The sequence below is a fragment of the Asterias amurensis genome, chromosome 15 (genome assembly GCF_032118995.1).
Source record: "Asterias amurensis chromosome 15, ASM3211899v1".
Lineage (NCBI taxonomy): Eukaryota > Metazoa > Echinodermata > Asteroidea > Forcipulatida > Asteriidae > Asterias > Asterias amurensis.
The window spans coordinates 9,472,457-9,496,251 of record NC_092662.1 but is presented as its reverse complement, the minus strand read 5'-3'; the positions used below and the strand labels follow the sequence as shown (position 1 = coordinate 9,496,251).

Sequence of the window (23,795 nt, the reverse complement as noted above, 5' to 3'; positions counted from 1 at the left end):
TCCTCTGTTCTCTCTCTCCTAAAGGAGGGCCAGTATGTTGTGTATAATAAAAACAACCAGTATGCAGAAATACTGAGGGTTTTTAACTTGTGCTATGGTTAAAACACCCTCGGTGATCCGCCTCGGAAAAATAGAACACTTGGGGGATCACTTCAGGTGTCAGTTTTCCCCATAGGACTCGAAGCAGTCAATATTTGTATACAGATACATAGAAGTATGTTATTTCCTTAGTGGATTACTTTGTTTTTGCGCACTACATCACAACATATCAAAATTGAAAACATTGATTTTGACCTCAACATGAATTGCTTTTGTCAACTACAACCAGTTTGTGATTGTGGGAATGTTTTAACCTTATCAGGCAAGGTATCAATTTTTCTATTTTGATTTTCAAATTAAGCGATCACCCCAAACGGAATGTATTATTAGTATCTTAAAATTAATGTACTTAGTGGCTCCTGCCTTTTAAGAAGCAATGTACATTTTTTTCCGGCGCAAATTTATACATTTATTGACAATTGAGAAATTGTATAAACATTCCATTAAAAATTGAAGAAGAAAAAAACAAACAAGCTCAATAATTAAGAGTGTACTTTAAAGCCATTGGACACTTTCGGTATACAGTAGTATCCAAGGCCCACACTTCGTGTATCACAACTTATATATAAAATAACAAACCTGTGAAAATTTAGGCTCAGTCGGGAGAAAATATTGGGAAAATCCACCCTTATTTCCGCACGTTTCGCCATGTCATGACATGTGTTTAAAATAAACCTGTACATGTAATTCTCGATATCGAGATTTGATATTCTTTTAATGTTTTCTCAAAAAGTAAAGCATTTCATGGAATAATATTTCAAGACAAGTCTTTCACCATTACCTTCTGTAAACCCTATAAGTTACATGTATTTGTACATCTGTGAACTTTTATTTATTTTTTTCTGTTCCGAAAGTGTCCAATGGCTTTAAGTGTCTAAATGTAAAGATGTGTCTTGTGATTTACTCAAACATGTCAAAGAAAAAGTACAAACTCCTCACCTTTATCAACAAATTTATGAATGAAATAAAATTTGTATGTTAAAGCCATTGGACCCTTTCGGTAAACATTGTTGTCCAAGGCCCACACTTTGTGTACCACAACTTCTACATCAAATAACAAACCTGTGAAAATTTAGGCTCAATCGGTCATCGGAGTCGGGAGAAAACAACGGAAAAACCCACCCTTGTTTCCGCGCGTTTCGCCGTGTCATGACATGTGTTTAAAATAAATCTGTAATTCTTGTTAACGAGAATTTATATTGTTTTGCTGTTTTCTCAAAAAGTAAAGCATTTCATGGAATAATATTTCAAGAGAAGTCTTTCACCATTGCCTTCTGTAAACCCTGTAAGTAATGTGTAAATCTGTGAACTTTTATTTTTTTTTCTGAACCGAAAGGGTCCAATGGCTTTAACATACCAAAAACTAAATAAAGGTTAAAATCTGTTAAATCTGGTTGCATAGTACTTGAATTTAACCTCCAGGTACTTTATCCTACTAATGTAGTACTAGGACAAAAAAATAACTATTCTCTTTATAGAAACTAAATATGCTAATCAGCAGGACTGTCAATCATAGGACTGTACATTTTACAGAATTCCCAGAAGGTTTCCGGTTTCATCTGAATGATTAGGCAATTAATTTGCAGCTTAACTAAATGAAATAAAAGCAAGATACAGTTTTGATGTCAGCTTGCTGGTTGCTTGATGTCACTCCACTGTCATACCATGTTTACTTTAGCTCTGTCTCCAACTGGCCCAACAATTGATGTCATTCCACTGTCATACCATGTTTACTTCAGCTCTGTCTCCAACTGGCCCTACAATGGAAACATTACAAACATAACATTTTGAACAAGAAATTGAAAGTCCTCAACATGAATAAAATACAGACTTGCTCAGGTCATTTTCCTTGTACATTTCAAAAGTATGTTGTAACGAGCAGGGGGGACAGGGGCCCAATTTTCATAGGGCTGCTTTTAGTGGTCGATTTTTGTGCTTTCAGTGTGATTTCCATTTCATAGCGCTGCTAACCGTAAACACAAAAATTCATGATAGCCTTCCGGTGCTTACTGCACGAAAATAAATGACATCACAATGCAAATCCATTGTGAACGCGCAATATGGCCGCCTTATTTCTCTGCTAACCTGTGAAATACGCTTGCACCTTAGCAAATTTTTCTGCTACAGTGAGCACGAAAATTTGCTTACCGTAAAGCAGCGCCATAAAATTGGGCCCTGGCAACCGAGTTCACAGGAGGGAGCCAGGCAGTGCTCACCGCACAGGCACCTTATGCGCAAAATCAGGGGAATTGCAGGCTTGGGTTCCCACGTGCCAAAGGGGACAGTCGGTGCTGATTTGTGTCTCAAACAATAAGTGAACAGCATGACGAAGGAGGTGGCAACTTTGTGCTCACACTCTTATTCCCAACAGAACTTAATGCAATATATCACAAGGTATCTTTATACCATACCCCAGGTGACTGCTCCGAACAATCACTGCATATAATCCATCTGATTTATTTATTAAAGACACAGGCCAGCCACCTTAATAAATAATTCAACACCAACTCTTCCAAACCCAACTGTGTTACATTGAGGATGAAATTTGCCTGTGGGTTAGATTGCCATCTCTCAGCTATTGGCCACTTCATATCGGTATCTGACAACATTTTGTGCCCACCCGGTGGTATTGTGTTTTCGGAGCTTCATGAGTATTTATTTTCCTTTGCAAATTTTGTTGCCACAATAGAACCCAGACTTGAAAAAGAAAACACAAAAGTTCTCAGTACCGCCAGAAACTGATGTGTGTGAAAATTAATTTGGCTGAGATTGGTGAGCCATGGCCAAAATCTACCATGGTATGCGGGAATTAATGAACCCCTCAGACTTGACTCTATTGAGCCGAATGTAAAAACATTCAAGGATAGCAGCCTGTTGTGTGGCCACAACGTGGCAAAGGTCTGGAATAGGAGGCTACACATTAATCACACCGGAAAAATAGGTTTTAAAAGGCATTTTTCCAGAACCCGTGGGTTGTCCCTCTTTGTATGTGTAAAGCCTAAGCTTAGTATGTAGGTGCCTGCCAGTGAACCATTCAGCCACACACTGGTTAGTCTACAATTTGTTATAGTTGTAGGCATTGATTAATGGGAATAATAATGTGATGACCCAGTCTCCACTGCATGGTAATGACCTTGCTACAAAGGTGGCTGGCCGTTGTTAATGTACCCGGTCGAAAGTCACCAACACTTCTATTGCCAATTACAACCCCAGATTTATGAATTATAAACCTATAAAACTCCCTCACCCATAAAGAGTCTACCAAGCAAAATGGTTGCTCTTATGTTAAGCCCCTATACATCGTACCTTAATAGCGGCTCCAACGTTGTTTAAATCTAGGAGGAATGTATCATGACCATAGATTGCGTCCAGCTCGTAGTATGTCACATTATTGTTACCTATATGAACGTGAACGGGAAGCAAATCAATTACAAGTCCATAAACGTCAGAGAAATATTGATATTGACTCTTTCTACTCAGTAGATACCATACATCAATTAATCTGGTACATGCTATTATAATGCAAATGTGTATAAGATTGATCCGCTTCCATCAGTTATGGTTCATTAGGCCCATTAAAGATGAACTAATGTATGTACACCAGTATATGGATTTCTTTCTACTCTTCTGTAATTGTTTTGTTCAATTTTGCCTTGCCTTGTGTATTCTAACATATTCTTTATTGATGCAAGTCTTTATTTATGTTAGTATTTATGTAAACTCTCTGGTTTGTGTACCACCACTAACCTATAAAAAAATTAATTACTGAGTAAGCTGGCATAAACCCTCTTTTAGAGCCAACACCGGTTGAAGTCATCATTGAGTAAGCTTTTAAAACTGAAATAGTTTGAGTATCAAAATGCCACAACTTCAATACAGTTGCATTAAACTGCCTTTGTTAAGTACCAATACTGGCCTAAGTCATAGATTGGGCTTGCATAACACTGACTGGACTCTCTGAGTAAGCTTGCTATCTGTCTTTATTGGGTACCAACACTGGCCTAAGTCCTGGATTTGGCTTACATAACACTGACCTGACTCTCTGAGTAAGCTTGCTATCTGTCTTTGTTGAGTACCAACACTGGCCTAAGTCATAGATTGGGCTTGTAACACCGACCTGACTCTCTGAGTAAGCTTGCTGTCTGTCTTTGTTGAGTACCAACACTGGCCTTTGTAACACTGCCCTGACTCTTTGAGTAAGCTTGCTATCTGTGATTGTTGAGTACCAATACTGGCCTGGCCTAAGTCATAGACATGACTCTCTGAGTAAGCTTGCTATCTGTCTTTGTTGAGTACCAATACTGGCTCAGGTCATAGATTGGGCTTGAATAACACTGACCTGACTCTCTGAGTAACCTTGCTATCTGTCTTTGTTGAGAACCAACACTGACTCAGGTCATAGATTTGGCTTGAATAATACTGACCTGACTCTCTGAGTAAGCTTGCTATCTGTCTTTGTTGAGTACCAATACTGGCCTGGCCTAAGTCATAGACCTGACTCTCTGAGTAAGCTTGCTATATGTCTTTGTTGAGTACTAACACTGGCCTAAGTTATAGATTGGGTTTGTAACACTGCCATGACTCTCTGAGTAAGCTTGCTATCTGTCTTTGTTGAGTACTAACACTGGCCTAAGTCATAGATTGGGCATGTAACACTGACCTGACTCTCTGAGTAAGCTTGCTATCTATCTTTGTTGAGTAACAACACTGGCTTAAGTCATAGATTGGGTTTGCAAAACACTGACCTGACTATCTGAGTATAAGCTTGCTATCTGTCTTTGTTGAGTACCAACACTGGCCTTAGTCATAGATTGGGCTTGTATAACACTGACCTGACTCTCTGAGTAAGCTTGCTATCTGTCTTTGTTGAGCAACAGGTATGAGGATATCGGTCTGTACACCAATAATCATTGTCGGACACTTCACCCGACTAACACCCTCCAACAGGGATGAAAATCCTTCACCCATATCAAAAAAATCCATGGCCTGTAATAAACAAATAGCATGTATGATTAGCAGCTCTATCATTACAAACTACATGTACATGATGTATGTTGCCTTCACATGCTAGACAATCATATTTAAACATTTTATAATAAATGTGCTGTGTATAGCATACACGTATTACAGTTGAGATTGGGTAATTATTAAATTCCTCTTCGTAAAAAGGGCAACTTCTATATAATACATCCAATAAATATGTTTCAACTAGGGCTTTTGTGTCAATTTTACACCACAAGTTTCTCTTCAATTTGTAACTGTCTAGTAGACATGGTAGACCTACACGTACAATCACCTAATACATGTACATGTAGGATCACTGTGTGCACAGTGGTCAAGATTGGATGTGCAGCTGCCCACTGTGCACAGTGGTCAAGATTGGATGTGCAGCTGCCCACTGTGCACAGTGGTCAAGATTGGATGTGCAGCTGCAATGAAGTATTTGTGTGGTCCTTTGAAGTCACATTTGCCCTGTTCAGGGTGTCTAAATGCCTGTCTGAGCGTCTTGATGTCTGTTGCAGAATGACTATCAGGATGAAGTTAATTCTACCCCAGTCCTGCCAGTATAAATTGAGCAGCCAATATCCAATGATTTGCGAAAGATCTTAGGATACACATGGGCAAGATCAGAGGAGAACTCCTTCAAGATCTTTGGGGATATAGCATCCAGTCCAAGATGATGTTTGGCGTATACACTTGCTTCAGTTTTGTTAGGAAAATTGACCAAGTCTTCATTAGTGAAAAAGACTGAGCTGTATTGGTTGTTCAGAACCTTTGCCCCTTTAATGGCAAAGTAGTTACAAACACATCCTGTCTTTTAGCTTTTAATAAAAGTCCAGAATGGCTTGGGGTTGTTAGTCTCGAGACTTCCACCAATGACGTCATTAATGCGCTCTTGCTTAGCTTTCCTAAGTTTCCTGTCAGTCATTCTGTGGTGTTTCTTAAAGGCTTCCCTTTCAGATGTCATAGCATGCTTTTTAACCTTTCTGCTTTTTAACCTTTCTGTAACAGCATTTCTTCTAGCATCCTCAAGCTCATGAAAATATTCCTTTACAATGAAGTCAGGGGTTAATTGTTTTGTAAAATTTCTGAAAGTAATTTGAATTTGCATGATGATTGGCCTTTGAGTAGAACAAAACGTGTCCGCTTTACTGCATGGACAAAGCTGGGTTTAACTAAAACATCCAGATTAACCGTTTCATATTATTCACTATTGCCTGCAACAACCTACAAAAAAACCTTACAAAACCAAATATTTTGAACTTATTTTAAATGTTTGTTTTGTCTCTGTCTTTGATCAACGTCCTGGATAAAGTCTTATTAGCTTGATGTTTACTATCTTGTTACGTAGCTGACGTCCGTGATGATGTCATCACATGAAATTTTTTACTACTTGTTCCCATTTTTTGTTCCTTTGCTAACAGAACATGGTAAAACCCCAATTCAAAACAGGTTGATACGTCATAATTGCTTTAGAAACGAAAAGAATTTCATATTCAGATGGGTATTTTGAAAATCTTATTGGCAAAACAGCTTGGCATTTGTGCACAACTGCAATGACTAGTTTTTACTTAAAATTGTGCAGAGTCAGTTGAAGACATTGGACACTATTTGTAATTGTCATAACCAGTCTGTTCACTTGGTATATCTTAACATATGCATATAATAACAAACCTGTGAAAATTTGAGCTCAATTGGACGTCGAAGTTAGGAGATAGTAATGAAAGAAAACAACACCCCTGTTGCACGAAGTTGTGTGCTTTCAGATGCTTGATTTTGAGACCTCAAATTCTAAATCTGAAGTCTCGAAATCAAATTCATTGTTAATTTTTCCTCAAAAACTACATCACTTCAGAGGGGGCTAGTTCTCACAATGTTTTATACTATCAACCTCTCTCCATTACTCGTAATCAAGAAAGGTTTTATGATGATAATTATTTTGAGTAATAACCAATAGTGTCCACTGCCTTTAATAGCTGTTTGTTACGCTGCCTTTATTGCTAATCTCGTGAGTTGCTGATCTTACCTGGTGGCAACTAAAGATTGTGCCATTCTCAGAGCAACTGGGGTGTTATAAAGCAAATATTGATCATGGTTGTTATTTGTGATGTGATTCCTAGACCATTAGTTTTTCTTTCAGGAGGCAAAGTCATGGGACAATAGAATACTTCAGGGATCACCTTGTGAGTCAATATTTGCACACAATATTTACAGTAGGCTGAATTTATCAAGCTGGTTAGCACACAGTTTGTCAGCAAAAGTCAATGTTGTGATATTTACACCAACTTGAGTGGTGCCAGTTTTGATTTATTTAATGTTTTTTTAGGGGGGGGGTGGTAAGGGAAGGCTGAACAGCTTTGTGTGATAATCCTTTACAAACAAAAAGCTCATAAAACTATGTTCTTATCCTGTATTAAAAATGTGCTTCTTAACCTTTGAAATACATTACAAAAACCATGCAGTAACCCTGATACTGCAACACACACTCTGTTGATGTAGACACATCACCACAATGCATACAATGGATATCATTAGTCATAGAACTAAGAGACTTTCTCACCTTGGAGATGTACAACAGTGAGTTGGGATCATATTTCACACTGAACTGCTCGCCTTTATACTCCAGGTAACTCTCAATCTCAAAGTAAGGGCAAAGTGATGCCTGCTCGTTGCTTATCTTAGCTCGGCCAAAGCGTTCCATCCACTCTGGTCCACTGCGATATGTGATTGTTCCCAACTCTCTATATCCAGGGATGAAACAGTCTCTAATTATGAGGCTTATAAAAGGGGACAGAATGACCAATAGTTTATAACCTTTCAAAGATTAAACAAGTTTATATAGAAAGCCAAAACAAGCAAATGAATGTTTTAAGATGCTCAGTCATAGTGAATACAAGATGATCAATACCAAAATATACCAACTCTATGGTCGTTGAAATTTAAACACTGGTTGTAAGCTTGTAGAAACATGATGCTTTGAAAATACATTTTCAACATTTAGTGAGGTGGATTAAGAAAAAGATTGTGACACGGCCGAAAAAAAGAAAAAAAATTCATCAAAGTATCAGTTTGACCCACAGATTTCAAAAAAGTCATGCTCCAAAAAATCTGAGAATGGCATCACCTTGAACTACGTCATTATGACATCATAACCTCTTTTTAAGTAATTTAGCATAGGAAAATGCCATGCGGTGGGATTTCTACATGCCAAAATTAAGTTTCTAAAGGTCAATGAATTTAATTAGGGTGGTATTAGTTTGTAAAAAAATAATATCCTTTATGGTGAGTAGGCCTATATTGATGTACATGATGTAATAATTACGCCATCATCATCAATACTACACAACTAACAGGAAGTTTGAAAACAAAATTAATGCCGTGTGGTTTCGCAAAAAGTTATAAGTTAAATGGCAGCCATTTTGAATATGTTACGTCATAATAAGGTCAAGGCCATTGTAATTTGTTTTGGAGCATGGGATTTTATCGATCTACATACCATTCCTTGGCCTCTGGTACATGTAAGTGACTAAAACCACTTGCCTCGGCACTATATAACTAAAGCTATGCCGTTTTAAGTATTAATGGCGGCCATTTTAAATATATTCCGTCATAATTAGGTCAAGGTCATTGCAATTTTTTTGGAGCATGGGATTTTATCAATCTACATGTACGTACCCATAGGAGTCTTCAAAAAAAAACTGGTGCTTTTGTCCACCGTGTCACGATCTTCGTGTTTTTTTTTTTCCTTAATCCACCTCACTACAATAAATAACCTCTAGTACCTAGCTGAATATCTTGACCAGTCTCAATGTTGTCTCTTCATTCATAATGAGGCTTTTTTAATGCTACATGTATAGCCCAAGGTTTAAAACCCATTCTAGGGAATGGCTGAAAAACATGCCCTAATACCCAGTTTGAATGCGAGTGCCAGTATACAAACCCTTGTAAGCTTTGTATCAATTAGGGGAAAGACAAGCCAAAAATCCTCATAGTTTAGAAAAAGTTCCCTGATGAAAAAACCCCAACATATTTGCAAGATATTATTTTGTAGAAGTTTACAAACTCTCATAAATTAGATAGCTAAAGGTTAAGTTATAACAAAGGCAAAATTTTTCATCTCGGTTATGGCATTTTTTGAAAATTTGAAGGCATTGGAATTAAATATTGTTTGCTCCCCAGGGAGTTGAGAAGGTTAGAGGAACGGCCTAAAGGTATGTCCGATGAACAGGGCCACAATAATGTAAAAAAGTGCATTGGTCTAGCAACTAGAGTATGTGCACTATGTAAGAACCAATTATTATTAGTAAAACAATGAAAGGAAACAAAACCCACACTAACAACCCAAACCTGAAATCACATGCCTGAGTCAAGTAATGCACGTTTGCCCAATTGGGAGGTGAGTGATTGTTTACCTTGCAAGTTTCATGCCCATTCTAGGAAATGACTGGCCATAATAATGTCCTCTTGCCCAGTTGGGATCAGTCATGATAGCTCGACGTTGTAGATATCGCATAGCTATTGTTGATGGATGAGTTTGAGCACAAGATGAGATACAAATAGCTCTGTAGTAAAACAAATATTTTACAGTAAGAAACATGGGATGTGCATATACATAAAGCTACCTGACTGCTGTTGCAAGTTGCTCAACCATGTCAGCTGCCACAGTGACCTTAAATTGAGTTATTTTATAAAAAACTTAAATGTTTGCTTACAGGAAACAAGTTACTAAAATAAATTGAATATTTAAAAAGCAAAGTTTACTAAGCAAAGACAACAGATAAATACAAAAACAATTAAAGGAATGGTAATTGAGGGACAAGAAAGCAGAAAGACAAAGAACATGGAGGGACGACATGAAAATAGTAGGCAGGAACAAGAACATACATGTACAATCCCACACTAGATGAACACAGCTTCAATGTTAATGTTGACATATATACCCTAATTTGTGCAATCAAGTGCAAGTAAAAGCAAAAGATGCATGTTTGCATTGTATTTCAATAATAACAGTGAATAAATACAGTTGTCTTACCTGCCTACACGATCTGGATATAATGCAGGAGCCATTAATGACAACATTCCACCCAGAGATGAGCCAACTGACGCATAAACCTGAAAATTAAATGTTTTATTACATCATACTTAATATAACAATTAACCAGCTAAACTACCCCCACTTTATTGTTTATGTCTGCATGACAATCGTTCTTTTAGTTTGAATGTCAACATTGGTCCATGTGTATGTGCATTATCCCCCTGCAAGAAGTATTAGTCAGAAAAGTTTTGTCCCTTACACAACCTAGGCTGTATCCAGTGACCATAATACCTTATTGTAGCTATCAATTCACCTACTGTGATACCTTTGAATGGTAAACAAACTTTGACTGCTATGCATTCTACACTGACCTTGTGTATTTGAAGATGATCTAAGAGAAGGAAGAAAGACCGGACCATGTCCTCCACAGTAACAAGGGGAAAATGTGTCCCATATGGTTGACCCGTTACTGGATTGGTTGAAGATGGTCCTCTGGTGAAGAACATTCATCACATCATTAATGATTAGCTTTTCAGGGGGAACATTTGTGGGAATTAAAGCTTCAACATGAGATTGATGAGCCACTTAAAACAAATGCAACTGGTTTTCCTTGAATGTCCTTTAAGGTATCAAAACATTTTAACTGGTCTCCTACAAAGTTGTTTATCAATCACATACATGTAAGATAAGTCTATTTTACCAGAAGACATGTTAACAGTTTTAAGTGCACAACCTTTATAAAAAATAATATGTGAATTATGTATCAGGGCAAAGTATATAATTAGTTTTTACCCATTCACCGATGTGTATTTAGCACTTGATAATCAGTTCTTTACCAAGTTCTGTGGTAAAATAAATCCAAAGACAAATCACCTGTATGGGATTTGCATCCGCAACATTTGCATGCTAGAGCAGTATGTCTTACCACTAGACCACTGAGCTGGCACCGATGGCTAGGATTACCTGCCTCCAGCCTCCCGGCTAGTTCGGTGGTCTAATGGTAAGACATCTCCTCTAGCATGCTTAAGTTGTGGGTTTGAATCCCACCAAAATTACTTCCCTGTGGATATCACAAAACTTTGGAATAAGGTTTATAAAAAAAAAAAAAAAAAAAAAAAAAAAAAAAACCTGGTCTTAAAAAAATGGCCAAGGGATACTTCTGGTAGACAAGTAAACATGCTGGAACATTTTATAAGTGTAGCTTGCACTGTGGATGCTTGTATCATTTCATGCTTTATTTGCTCATTTGCACCATAACAAGGAGGGGCAAATGCTACTGGAATTCATTGGGCTGCCATTGTTCTATTCACCATGGGCGGTAAATCTGAGAGTCTGGCATGCTGTGGTCAGCAAAAAATTGCTCAATTCACAATCAACAATAAACAGTATCTCCAAAAGATATTCCTAGAAGAGTAAAAAGAAATTTATCCAGACATTTAATTCCGGCTGTGAGCACAGTCAAGTTTAGGAAATCCCAGCTCCAAGTGTTAATGTCATAGGGAACAGTTAAGAGAAAATGGCTCTGATTATAAAGCAAATTATAATGATGGTTCAGTGTTAACAGTAACATACAAGCCGACCTCACACAACTGTGCACAGAAGCCACTGTAACAGTAACACATAATTTACAAAACATGAAACCACAAAATTGTTCATTGAAGACATGGATTCAAATGTGTACACATTACATGTTAACTGTGTACATTATACAATTGTTGCACTCTGTAACGGGATCCATTGCGTTTTGTACACCCAAGGGGAAAAATGGCACCCGAGGCGAAACCATTAGCCACCGAGGGTATACAAAACCTATGGACCCCAGTCACAGCGTGCAACAATTGTTTTGTTATACATTGATTCCTCTTCTCGAAGTTCTTGTGTCACCTTCAAACATTATTAAGATGGAGCAATGCATAGTTTAATCATGGTTTACAAGCAGACAAACAGTTCAAGTAAGAAACAATTCTTCACCTGTTCCCTCGAACCGGCGTGTGTTTGTACAGCGCTGGAAATCGACCAATGATGGGAATGATGAAGGTGATGTACACTAGTGAACATCACTTGTCATGTTACATGTACCTGGCGGGCCGTGCAGTACGCGTAGCACGCACCTTTAGCCATGATACATGCGTACATGTTGCATGGCACGTGATTGGTTCTCGACCAATCAAACTTCACATATTGTACAGAGGTATAACATGTTGGGTTGTGTAAATGGACCATGACAATCCTAACTTCATTGGTCATAGAGAAGATAAAGCTTTCATTGTAGCCAGGTACTGTAGGTAGTAAACATCGATTACAAAAACAATTTGCAATTAGAAGGCATTTGTTCAATGTCCCATATTGTTTTTACTGCATTCATATGTCACTGTCATCAATACATTGTACACATTATTGAACAATTAAACAACAAATGAGTAAACCAATTTCCAGATATTGAACATTAACTTTCAAGAATACTTACGTTGTACCATAGCAACCACCCAAAACATTTGAGCAGATAACAAAGAATTTATCTGTATCAATGGCACAGCCTGGACCCACGAACTTCTCCCACCAACCAGGGGTTGGGTTTTCCTACAAGAAAACAATATTTTGTGTTCATGAATATTCAGACTGCGTTAACATTATGTCAGATATGCCAGGTTTAGGGACCAGCCAGGCATGGCATTTTTCATGCCCTCCCCTGTAATTTTAATTTTTGATTTTGATTTTTTATGCCATTTATTTTTACATTTTTATATGGAATCAGTGTCAGCTGAATCTGCTGAGAGCAAACCTGCAAATTTGCGCTCTGTTTGTATGATTTGATGATTTGAAAAAACTATGCTATCTACAATTTTTTTTTTATTTTTGGGGTTGAACAAAGAATTGACTAGAGGGGGATTCGAACCAACGACCTCCGGATTAACGTGCCGGCGCTCTTCCCTTGTGGTTTATATTGATATCTACAATTTTTGTACAAAATTTACATTATTGTTTTTAAGAACACATGCTCTTCATTAAACAATAAAATCTACTTGACTCAATGAACTTTGAGTTTTATCTTGTACATTACTAAGGGAATAAAAGGGTAGCCGGCAGGGTGGCCCGTGTGATAAAGGCCCGAGCTGAACGCGAGGCCTTTATCACACGGGCCCAAACACTGCAAGGTTTTAAACAGACGTTTAAGAACGAGCCACTACTCTTTTATTCCCATTCATATGCCCTTTTGTTTGAAATGTTTAATACAATACATTACAGTCACTTTGACAGTTGAAAATTCAAGGTTTGTATCTAAGGCTATGAGTTTTGTATTAAAAAAAAAAAAAAAAATAGAATGCAAGTTGTCTGATGGATATGCGGAACTCATTATTTTAAGCTACATGTAGCTTTCAACTTACCTTATGACTTTTCACGTGGGAGCTGGCAGACATTCCGGTGTTTATGACGACTACATTACTTCTCTCTTGATTGAGTTCACCCCAAGTTTCATACGCAATGCTAAGTTGAGGCAGGACACCACTGTTATAGTTCAGATGAAATGGTTCATTAAACTGAAATTCTTTATATCCTGAGCTGATCTTGTGGTACTCTGGCTCTGGGCCTGCTGAAGGTCTGTAAAGCAAGTTAAACCATAAAACATGTAAAAGCTAATGTAGCTTCAGTGTTATCGAGATCTGGATTGCTGAAACTTAGACCTGTATTGGCTTGGCATCCAAGACTAGGACCAGGTTCTATTAAAGACCCAATGTTACAATGACATCTATAGACCTGTATGAGCCTTGACATTGCTTTGCAATGAGTCCTCTAGAACTAGTCACTAGTCAGTAATCACTTTTACATAAGATATTTGGTGACCTTTTTCTCCAAGTGTGCTAATAACACATTGTGAGCTTGCTCATCAGAATACATTGTGAGCTTGCTCTGAATACATTGTGTAGGAAACTGGACCCTGAACATGCTTAAGGAGTGTAAATCAGATCTGAGAATGTGAGAAATACACATCATGTAGTGCCTCAAGGTAAATTATTTTACAGGTACGGCATTTGAGGATACACTTGTTCGCTTTTTCTCATAAAAGATTATTTTATTGCCAACTCAAATGATTGTCGAGAAATTTCCTCCATGGTCAAAGTAAGAGCAAAGTCTTTGTTCACTGCCTATAGAAGTTGTTTCAAGCTGTTTCCTGTAAAATATAACCATCAGATAAGTGTTTTCAATGTTTTACTTTTAAACAAGGTGATGTCCGTAGTTGATTGGTATTAACACAAAATAATTAAACACATGGGAACAAATATCCCCAAGTTTGCTTCCAAAAAGGCTTCCAAATATACATGTACATGTACATAGATACGCACACACACATGTTGCACTGAACCTTGTTGAGCACACCCTTCTGAGTCCATCACAAGAACACAAGAAAGTGTGGGTCATATTCTTGGGTAAGACACTATAGCAATGGGCAAGACAAGAAGTAACATCCAGGAGTAATGGGTATACGTGTACAAATGTACATATGTAAGGGTACAATTTGTGATCCATTCTTTTGTATAAAATGGTCCCCCACGTTACTTGCTGAAAAATATCTCAAAATATTACAATATTTGTATTCCTTATGAAGACATTTTGTGCGCATTTTATGCAGGTACCAGAAACTAAAACTTAATAAGGGAATCAATGTGTGGTGAAGAAGTTTTCAACTACATGTAGTAGTTTAAACCCAACGAGGCCTGGTTCTTGATAATTTTACCGAGACGAAGTCAAGGTAAATTATTAAGAACCAGGCCTCGGCGGGTTTAAACCACTCAGTTAAAAACCGATTCAACACACTTAGATTCCCATTCATAAATACCTTTTCGATAAAAAAACATTGATCCAACACTTTTTGATCAAAAAGTAAAAATAAATGCAAAAATTAAAATTTTTCAATGATTCCTTTCAATGCAACACCCCTCCAGCTATGAAATGGTAAGGCCCTCGGGTAAACAATTCCTTATAAGGGAATGCTGTGCGCGTCGAGCACAACGTGATGTGGCACAACTGTCCTGGCCGTTGCTCTCGACCAAGGTGCAAGGTTGCGTGTCCACCCACGTTTCAACACTTTTTACTGGTCATTAACAAAGGTTTATACACACCCACGTGACGCACTCTCCACCTCTAGGAATAGCGAAACTGTCTGAGGTATTTATGAATTTTAGTTAAAAGACCTTCAAATGTATCTTGATCAATTCATCCAGGCATAATTTTTTAATGTTTTTTTTTTAACAAGCATTTGAACCAATTCACTTATGACTTCATTTCTTGATTAGCTAGGCCTTACATTTCAAAATGCTTCCAAACTACCAAAACTGAGTGATACACAAAAGTGTAGTAAAATTTATGCAAAATATTGTTGGCTTCTTATTTGTACTCTGTTACATGTATGTACTCACACACACACACACACAAGTGTGTACAATGTACATACGTCTGCAATCTTGGACCTCGTTTTATCCCTCTTTTGTTTATACTCTTTGCAACAGCTCCCATTGGTTTTCTTTGTACAAATTTTCCAACTGTGGACCTTTCCTGAACTATGGACCTTCATTTTTTAAAAGTCATCTTTTGTTATAGGTTCCTGGTTTGACATGTGTATTACTCACTCACATGCAAGTAGATACACACATGGTGTTATCCCAAACCAAATAAAAAGTAGCTTATTACGACCAGGAAAAAGTGTACTTACAACCTAGACAAACAAGGAAAATTAGTCTCCAGTCCCTTGAACATCAACTCCTTATCATAATTAGGAAGATCCAACTGAGGTAATGTAATGCTGGTTGCTGCCTCCTTGGATGTATCTACTGTCTGCTTTGTGCTGTCATGTTTGACATCATTCCTACATGCAGAGGTAATAAGCCTTAGCTGTTCAAACCTTGTTCTATTTAGTTTTAAAGAATCCAAGAGAGTTGTCCTTGTACATGTAGCTGTTCTTAACAAAGGCTGCCAAAGAAACATTGGTAGTGCTGCCATTGTATGCATGGTCTTTGATGTCAACAGTGTGTGCTGAAGCAGCTGTAGTCTGCTCAATGTTCCAGCAAACATTGTAGATGTCATTCAACTGTCATTCCTACAAAAATGGTAAATAGAAGTCAATACAAAAATCATCCAGGCATAAACTGCATGTAAAACTATTATGTAGTTAATCTATTAGGCCCCATATTAAGATTTTTATCTAAATTTCAAACAAAATACTTTGTCCATGAAGAATTAAATCTTATTAACTACTGTAGATTCCATCATCCAAATATTAAACCCTACCACCAACTGTATGAATTTTTCTCATAATGAATTTAAAATATGATATGAATAAATAAACCTACGTACATTTACATGTATGTACGAGATTAAAAATTCTCTTTCAAAAATACATCACTTGCAGGGATGCATGAGTAATGTAGGTGTATCTCAACATATGCAAAAAATACCAAGCCTGTCAGAGTTTGAGCTCAATTGGTCGTTGAGGTTGCGAGAGAAATATGAAAGAAAAAAACACCCTGGTCACACCATAGAGAAAGAAGTTGTGTGCTTTCAGCTGCTTGATTTCAGGACCTCAAAATCTATATCTGAGTTCAAAAAATCATATTTAAATATTTTAGTGGAAAATTACTTCTTTCTCAAAAACCACACTACTTCAGTGGAAGCCGTTTCTCATGTTTTATACTACAGCAGCTCTCCATTGCTTGTTACCAGGTAGGTTTTTATGCTTACTTGTGAGTAATTACCAACATTAGTGTCAAGTGCTCTAAATTACTTTTGAATCTTTACCCTTGTTTGCCTATTTCTCCTGCTACATTTGTAGATTGTTGGAGTGTAAACACCTACATAATGTATACATGACTTATCTACAGTACATAGGCCTACATGACATAACATTGTGTACATTAAATACAATTAGTTTGGTTTATTGAACCTCTAATCAAAGAAAAGTGTTGAGTCATCGTCCTGCCTATAGAACCATGCAGGATGACTCAACACTTTTATTTTGATATACTGTGTAAAAGACAAGTACTGTAGTAGACCTTTTGGTTCACCATTTGAAGCAGTTTTTAAAATGTTTGCATTCTCAGGGGGGGTTGATTTCACAAAGAGTTTCCACTATTCCTTTGATTCTATCTGTTGATTGGCCGAGAGAATGTCACATGGTGTTGTGTGTATTTGAACTCTTGTAATGTTCACAATCAAAAACTAAATGATTTTTGTTTAAATCATCTCCCCAACCTTTTTACAAGACACTTGCACTTCATTATGCTTTGAAATCTAAGAAGCTTTGGTCTTTACAATGCGAGAGATTGTATGCCAATCACAGTGGTAAGGCATGCATGACATTGGAGCATGAAATCTACATGTAAGAAGCTTTGGTCTTACAATGCGAGAGATCGTATGCCAATCACAGTGGTAAGGCATGCATGACATTGGAGCAAAGTCATATGTTTCAAGTACCTTCATTAGTGTGCATTTGAATGAATATTCAGAAGCTGTAGCATGACGGACAAAAGAATTCAAAAACCTCATTTAATTAATTTTTTTTCAAAGTTTTATTGAAAAATATTATTAAGACAATATGGATACCTGATTAGAATCCAGATAGAACAGGGCACGATGACCCCCCCAAGCATTCACCCACCCCACCCCAAACACTTCACAACATCAGACCAGCCATGTTGGGTTTCAGGAGAAAAGAACCCCTTTTTTATTTATTTTGTACGGAGCTCTGGACATGCTGAGATTCTGAGAGAATTAGGATGTCGTCTTGCTGTGATAATTTATCTCGGGAAGTCGACATCCTAAAAGAAGAATGTCATCTTCCTTTGAAAATTTATCTTGAGATGTCAAAATCCCAAAAGTGGGATGTTGTCTTGCTGCGATAATTTATCTCGGGAAGTCGACATCCTAAAATTAGGATGTCGTCTTCCTGTGATATTTATCTTGGGAAGTATATTGAGTAGGTTGGGAAAGCTTTAGGTGTACAGTACACAGGAAACTTCAGTTCTGGCTTGCTAACGGTCGTAAAACTTTCACCCATCAACGCTGATTTGAAAAACGTAGCGTTATAAGGAGACCCTAAATATGAGACCCCTAAAAAAAAAAGGCTCACAGGGCCTTATTATATCGTAGCCATATTATATTGTAACGTCACACGTTATCGACCCTCATTATGTTTTCGGTCCCCAACTTTGATTCCCGTTTACCGCGAGATTGTGCAAGCTGCACCGGTGACAGAAGCTACATGTATGCAGTTTACTCACGGTCTGTATTTTCATCAGGCTTAATCATGCTGAGAATAAAGTTTCCTGTCGTTGGTTATGCTCAAACATTTATAAAATGATTGATATTTGGTAGTAATCACTAGTGCATTAATATGCCAACATTCAGATGAGTCAAAGAAACATCGTCCAACCTCGAAAGTTCAAAACAAAATTACTAACTGCTAGATTGAGTTTCATTCTGCTTTAGTCACTAGATGGATCACGTGAGGTGGTTACTATTTGGGATTCTATGGTGTGCAAATGTGGGGAAAATATAAAAATGTTTTAAGTGAAAATGACAAAAAAAAGTGTTTTTGATTTACTGCATAGGCCTACTGTAATAAATTCCGATTAAGCGTAATAAATGTTAAGTCTACGTTAAAGAGAAAATATCATAGATTGGTTTCTTATCTCCTGAAACCAAACATTACTGGTCTGAAATGGGGGAAAACGGATTGTTATGAAGTGTGTGTGCTTCAAGGGGGGGGGGGGGGTGGGGTGTTTTACTTTCAATTCATGCCTTATGGGGTTGGTTATGATATCTCTGGATTCTAATATAGTAGCCATTGCCTTAGGACAAAAATGTAATTAAATTTGTTAAGTAGGCCTAGTAATTGAATAATATTTTTGATTTATTTTGCACGCCACACTAGCTTCTGAATATTTAATAAAACACCAACCAATGAAAGGTGTGAAAACATATGACGTTGCTCCAATGTCGTGCATGCATGCCATAAAAAAAGCACTGTAAATGGCGGAACCAAAACTTTAAACATTTCAACACACCATATGAAGTGTAAGTGTTATTGTTAAAAAAAATTGGATAGATGATTTGAATTTTTTTTAAAAGTTTTTGATTATGATTATGAACATTTTTCCTGTTAGTTATCCTACTGAAAACACATGAGCATGACACCAGGATAGTTTCTAGAAGTAACAAACACCTACCTGACATGGACAAAGATATAATGTAGTTAACTTAAGGTTCTCACTATAAACTTGAGGCGTGAAGTTGTATTTTGGAGAAGCTGTATCAACTAAAAGAGATAAAGCCGAGAAAAGAATGAACCCAGAGCAGAGGGAGTGGAGAAACTATGTCAGCTGTTGTTCCGCTATAGCTACCTGTGTGAAATGATTGCAAGGTCAAAGGCCGGCCTGATCTAGACTTGACTCAAGTCCCAATTCCCCAATCCGTACCATCATCAGAAAACTATTTTTTGTGATGCTTTCCGGTGTTCCGCTCACTAGACGCGTTTTTTTTTTTTTTTAGCTAGCGGGAAAAATCGCGCCATTTACGGCGGATGGTTAGGACCTGTCGCACTAGAACGGCACTTGAATCAAGTCTAGCTCCGATCCAACATTCAGAAACAATAATTTTGCGGTCGATTCAAAATGGCGGCGCCCAGCAAAACAACTTCTGAAGCACATGGTCATGATGATGGTGATTTACAGCATTTAATGACACTTTCAAAAGACGTACAAATGTTCCTGAGAATGCACCCTTCATTGAGTTGTATCGGGACTGGGAAGGTAATCATTACAACGATGTTTATGTTTTGAATAGCTATCAAAAACATGGACCTGTGCCCCTGTCCTGTGTTTTGTGGACGAATGCTACGACGGATGTATGGGTGCGTTCTAGCCCACCTTGTTGAGCTGTTAATGGCTCCGCTTTTAACATCGGAGACCGATGTTAAAAGCGGGTTGTTCTAAAACCCCCACGACCCCCTCGACCCCCACGACCCACGACCCACGACCCCCTCGACCATCGACTTTTGTGCGATAATTTTTTCTGTACACCGAAATTGCCACAGTGAACCTCAGCCAATCACGCACACAATTTTGTATGCTGACATCGACTACCATGCCTCGCACATCACAACAACACAGCGTGCGAGACACCTAGTATAAACTTTGCGTGATTGGCTGCCGAGATCGGGCCTGTGGCAATTATGATGTACAGATAAAAAACCGCGGCATTTCCACGTGTATCTCTTGGCCGATCTGAGATTATTATCCCAACTGGAAACCTGCGTTTACCGCCCGTACGATTACGGCCATTACGTGATGATCAGGCGGAGACCCATTTCCGGCCGATCGCTCCCGTCCTGTGTACTATGGTACTACATGTACTAGTTGCTCTAAGCGGAGCTCAAGGTTGTAGACCCGTCCATGGAGGTAGAATTCATGACCGAATGGCCACACGGACGTGTTTGGGGTCCCCAATCGGTGTGCACTTGTCGTGCGGAAGCGGAGAGTAAATATTCCCAATTCTGTGTGGCTGATGCAGATAAATATAACCGCAGTCTCAGACTTATAAGGTCAAGCCTAGTCGTGGAAGGGAGTTGCGTTGCGCATCACACACTGTGATTTCTAAATCGGGGACTTAATTCTTACTTGGCCGTAAAGCGACATTTTATGAATTCGGAATTGGGACATTCTTCGAACACGGGGCGGACGTCGGAGGGTCGTGGGTCGAGGGGGTTTTAGAACAACCCGTTAAAAGCCGATGTTAAAAGCGGAGCCATTAACAGCTCAACAAGGTGGGCTAGGGTGCGTTCGTTTAGCTTCCAGGGTCGACCCCGGTGTGTGGCGTTTTGTTTTTTCAGGACGAACGTGTGCAGATAATTCCCCACGTTGTTCCTGGGGAAAAAAGGAAAAGTTTCCGTATGGCGCTACCACTTTTTCATTCGATATGAAATAAAAAGTATCTAGTTTACCTCAATGAGATATCCCTTTTTGTAAAAAAGCGTGAAAAAGTGGTGGCGCCATACGGAAAGTTATCTGGAAAAAAAACCGCCACACACCGGGTCGACCCAGGGAAGCTAAACGAACGCACCCTATGATGGTCATCTCGCCACCTGACAAGTTGCCCCCAACAAAGTTGCCCCCTGCAAAGTTGCCCCCTACCCGGCTCGCCCCGGGTTGAAACAAAGTCGCCCCCTGGCAATGTCGCCCCCAAACAATGTCGCCCCCTAGCATTGCGCACCCTAGCTAGCAAAGTCGCCCCCAGATGTTGTTCGCCCCCAGAAGTTGTTCGGAAAATGATTAAGGCTACATTCTTATGGTAAAAAAATATAGTTAAAACATTAACCCTTACCCTAACCCTTTACCCTTAGGCTAAATTTAGGCCCCCTATCCCTAACCTATGGTGTTCTAAAGACGACACTTCGCGTCGCCGTTGACCTCGTCGTCGCCGTCGTCGTCGCCTTCGTAATTTCTGACCTCTTGAGGCCGACACCAGATAATAAAAAAAACTGTCAGTGACCATCAATGACCATCGAAGACAGTGCGATGGGATTGTACATGTGTAAGGTATGGGCAGATACAAAGCCAAGAGTTCCATCTAAATTGGAAAGTATTATTAATTTTGATTTCCTAAATCTGTTCCACATACCCCTGGCTATATCAAATTAGCGCCCCAGTGTTTTAAGTGTGCTGATTAGCTCAGCCCAATTAATTTAATCCAGGAAGAATTTACGAATTTTGGTACTGTATGCACTGTATGTCTAAGGTATGGGCAAAAAAAAAGCCAAGAGTTCCATCTTAATTGGATTATATTATTAATTTTTATTTCATATATCTGTTCCTCATACCCCTGGCTATGTCATATTAGCGCCCCTATGTGTTAAGTTTGCTAATTAGCTCAGCCCAATTAATTTAATCAGGGAAGAATTTATGAGTTTTTGTACTTTTAACGCTGTTATATGCTATATAAAGTACAAAAACACGTAAATTCTTCCTTGATTAAATTAATTTGGCTGAGCTAATTAGCAGACTTAACAAGTTGGGGCGCTAATGTGATATAGCCAAGGGTATGAGGAATAGATTTATGAAATAAAAATTAATAATATTTTCAAATTAAGATATAACTCTTGGCTTTGTAATTGCCCATACCCTACACGCTTGTTATCTAAGTATATACAGCGTATAAAGTACCAAAATTCATAAATTATTTCCTGATTAATTTAATTGGCCTGAGCTAATTAGCAGCTTTAACACATTGGGGCGCTGAGCTTATTATAGAGGAACAGATTTATGAAATAGAAATTAAAAATATTTTCCAATTAAGATGGAACTCTTAGCTTTGTATACGCCCGTACCTATACGCTTGTTCTTTGCTAAGCACAGCGTATAAAATACAAAAACTTGTAATTTCTTCCTGTACATGTGTAGCAAATTAATTGGGCTGAGCTAATTAGCAGACTTAACACGTTGGGGCGCTAATCCATAGCCAGGGGTATGAGAAACAGATTTATGAAATAAAAATTAATAATATTTTCCAATTAAGATGGAACTCTTGGCTTTGTATTTGCCCATACCTTAGACATACAGCGCATACATTACCAAAATTCGTAAATTCTTCCTCGATTAAATTAATTGGGCTGAGCTAATTAGCACACTTTGATAAAGCCAGGGGTATGTGGAACAGATTTATGAAATAAAAATTAATAATACTTTCCAATTAAGATAGAACTCTTGGCTATGTATCTGCCCATACCTTACGCGTGTACAATCCCATCGCACTGTCTTCGATGGTCATTGACGGTCGCTGAATTTTTTTTTTGAAATTTGGAGTGGCCTCAAGAGTTCAGAAATTACGAAGGCGACGGCGACAGCGACGGCGACAGCGACGGCGACAGCGACGGCAAAGTCGATGGCGACGGAAACATTTCTGAACTCTTATTAATCATATTAATTATAAAATAAAACTAAATATAAATGAACAAAATATGACGGCTCTGTGCAGGGTAGTGAAACAGTGCCCTCAAGAGTCTGGAGGCGACGGCGACGCGAAGTGTCGTCTTTAGAACACCATACTAACCCTAAATAAAATTAATCGGCATTGATAGAATAGATGAAATTTTTATGACCATTTATTAGCCACCAATAAGTTATAAATGAATTTTCCTTTGTAATTTGTACTGTACATGTACAACCAAAACTTTCCTCACACACTCATTACACATTAATAATGCTTGCATTGCCTTTTTGTTGTTTGAAATAAAAAAAAATGCAACTTGTGCTCGGTACTCACCGTTGTTTTTCTGCCACATTGCCATGATCGCATTGTTTTTGACTTCTCAATATAACTTTTTTGGTCATGAAGCGCTGAACCGCGGGAACCAGCCTATTGGATTGACAAACTGTCAAGCCCCGGCTGAGTAGGACTAAACCAGTGCGGCAGTGCGTGGGCCCGCTGTACGTTTACAATAGACCTTAAATGCACATGATGTCATTTCAGTAGGGCGCCCTCACCTACAGGTCAAAAGGAGGTTGTTCATTGGCCAATCCTGTGCGCAGCCTGTACAAATCTGTATTTCGATTGTTTCGTCACCGTTTTTCCACTAAGATGGCCGCTGGATGACATCAATGCATTTAAGGTC

At 38.3% G+C, this 23,795-nt stretch overlaps 2 protein-coding genes across 4 annotated transcripts in view; one reads left to right on the top strand and one right to left on the bottom strand.

Annotated features, from left to right (window-relative positions):
* Positions 1 to 1,409: 1,409 nt before the first annotated feature.
* Positions 1,410 to 19,521, bottom strand: LOC139948330 (uncharacterized). Its single transcript, XM_071946463.1, has 11 exons — positions 19,357 to 19,521; positions 15,846 to 16,229; positions 13,522 to 13,735; positions 12,603 to 12,715; positions 10,507 to 10,627; positions 10,133 to 10,212; positions 9,513 to 9,662; positions 7,661 to 7,841; positions 4,932 to 5,085; positions 3,406 to 3,497; positions 1,410 to 1,856 (listed from the first exon to the last, which is right to left on the bottom strand). The coding sequence occupies exons 2-11, from the start codon at positions 16,214 to 16,216 to the stop codon at positions 1,830 to 1,832; spliced, it is 1,503 nt and encodes a 500-aa protein (XP_071802564.1). The 5' UTR covers positions 16,217 to 16,229; positions 19,357 to 19,521; the 3' UTR covers positions 1,410 to 1,829.
* Positions 16,174 to 23,795, top strand: part of LOC139948331 (surfeit locus protein 2-like) — a 25,971-nt gene continuing 18,349 nt past the window's right edge. For 2 of the 3 annotated variants that reach the window (XM_071946465.1, XM_071946464.1), the window contains exon 1: positions 19,665 to 19,938. In XM_071946465.1, coding sequence (XP_071802566.1) covers positions 19,801 to 19,938 — 138 coding nt within the window. In that variant the 5' untranslated portion in view covers positions 19,665 to 19,800. Of the gene's footprint in view, positions 16,241 to 19,664; positions 19,939 to 23,795 lie in introns of those variants that run through there. The other variant, XM_071946466.1, reaches the window with a different exon arrangement.

Coding starts and splice junctions, on each gene's coding strand:
- LOC139948330 (XM_071946463.1), bottom strand. CDS start 16,216: ATGACATCTACAATGTTTGCTGGAACATTGAGCAGACTACAGCTGCTT. Junction 13,736..15,845: donor TTTCCTTGTTTGTCTAGGTT/GTAAGTACACTT, acceptor CTTGCTTTACAG/ACCTTCAGCAGGCCCAGAGC. Junction 10,628..12,602: donor GGTGGTTGCTATGGTACAAC/GTAAGTATTCTT, acceptor GTTCTTCACCAG/AGGACCATCTTCAACCAATC.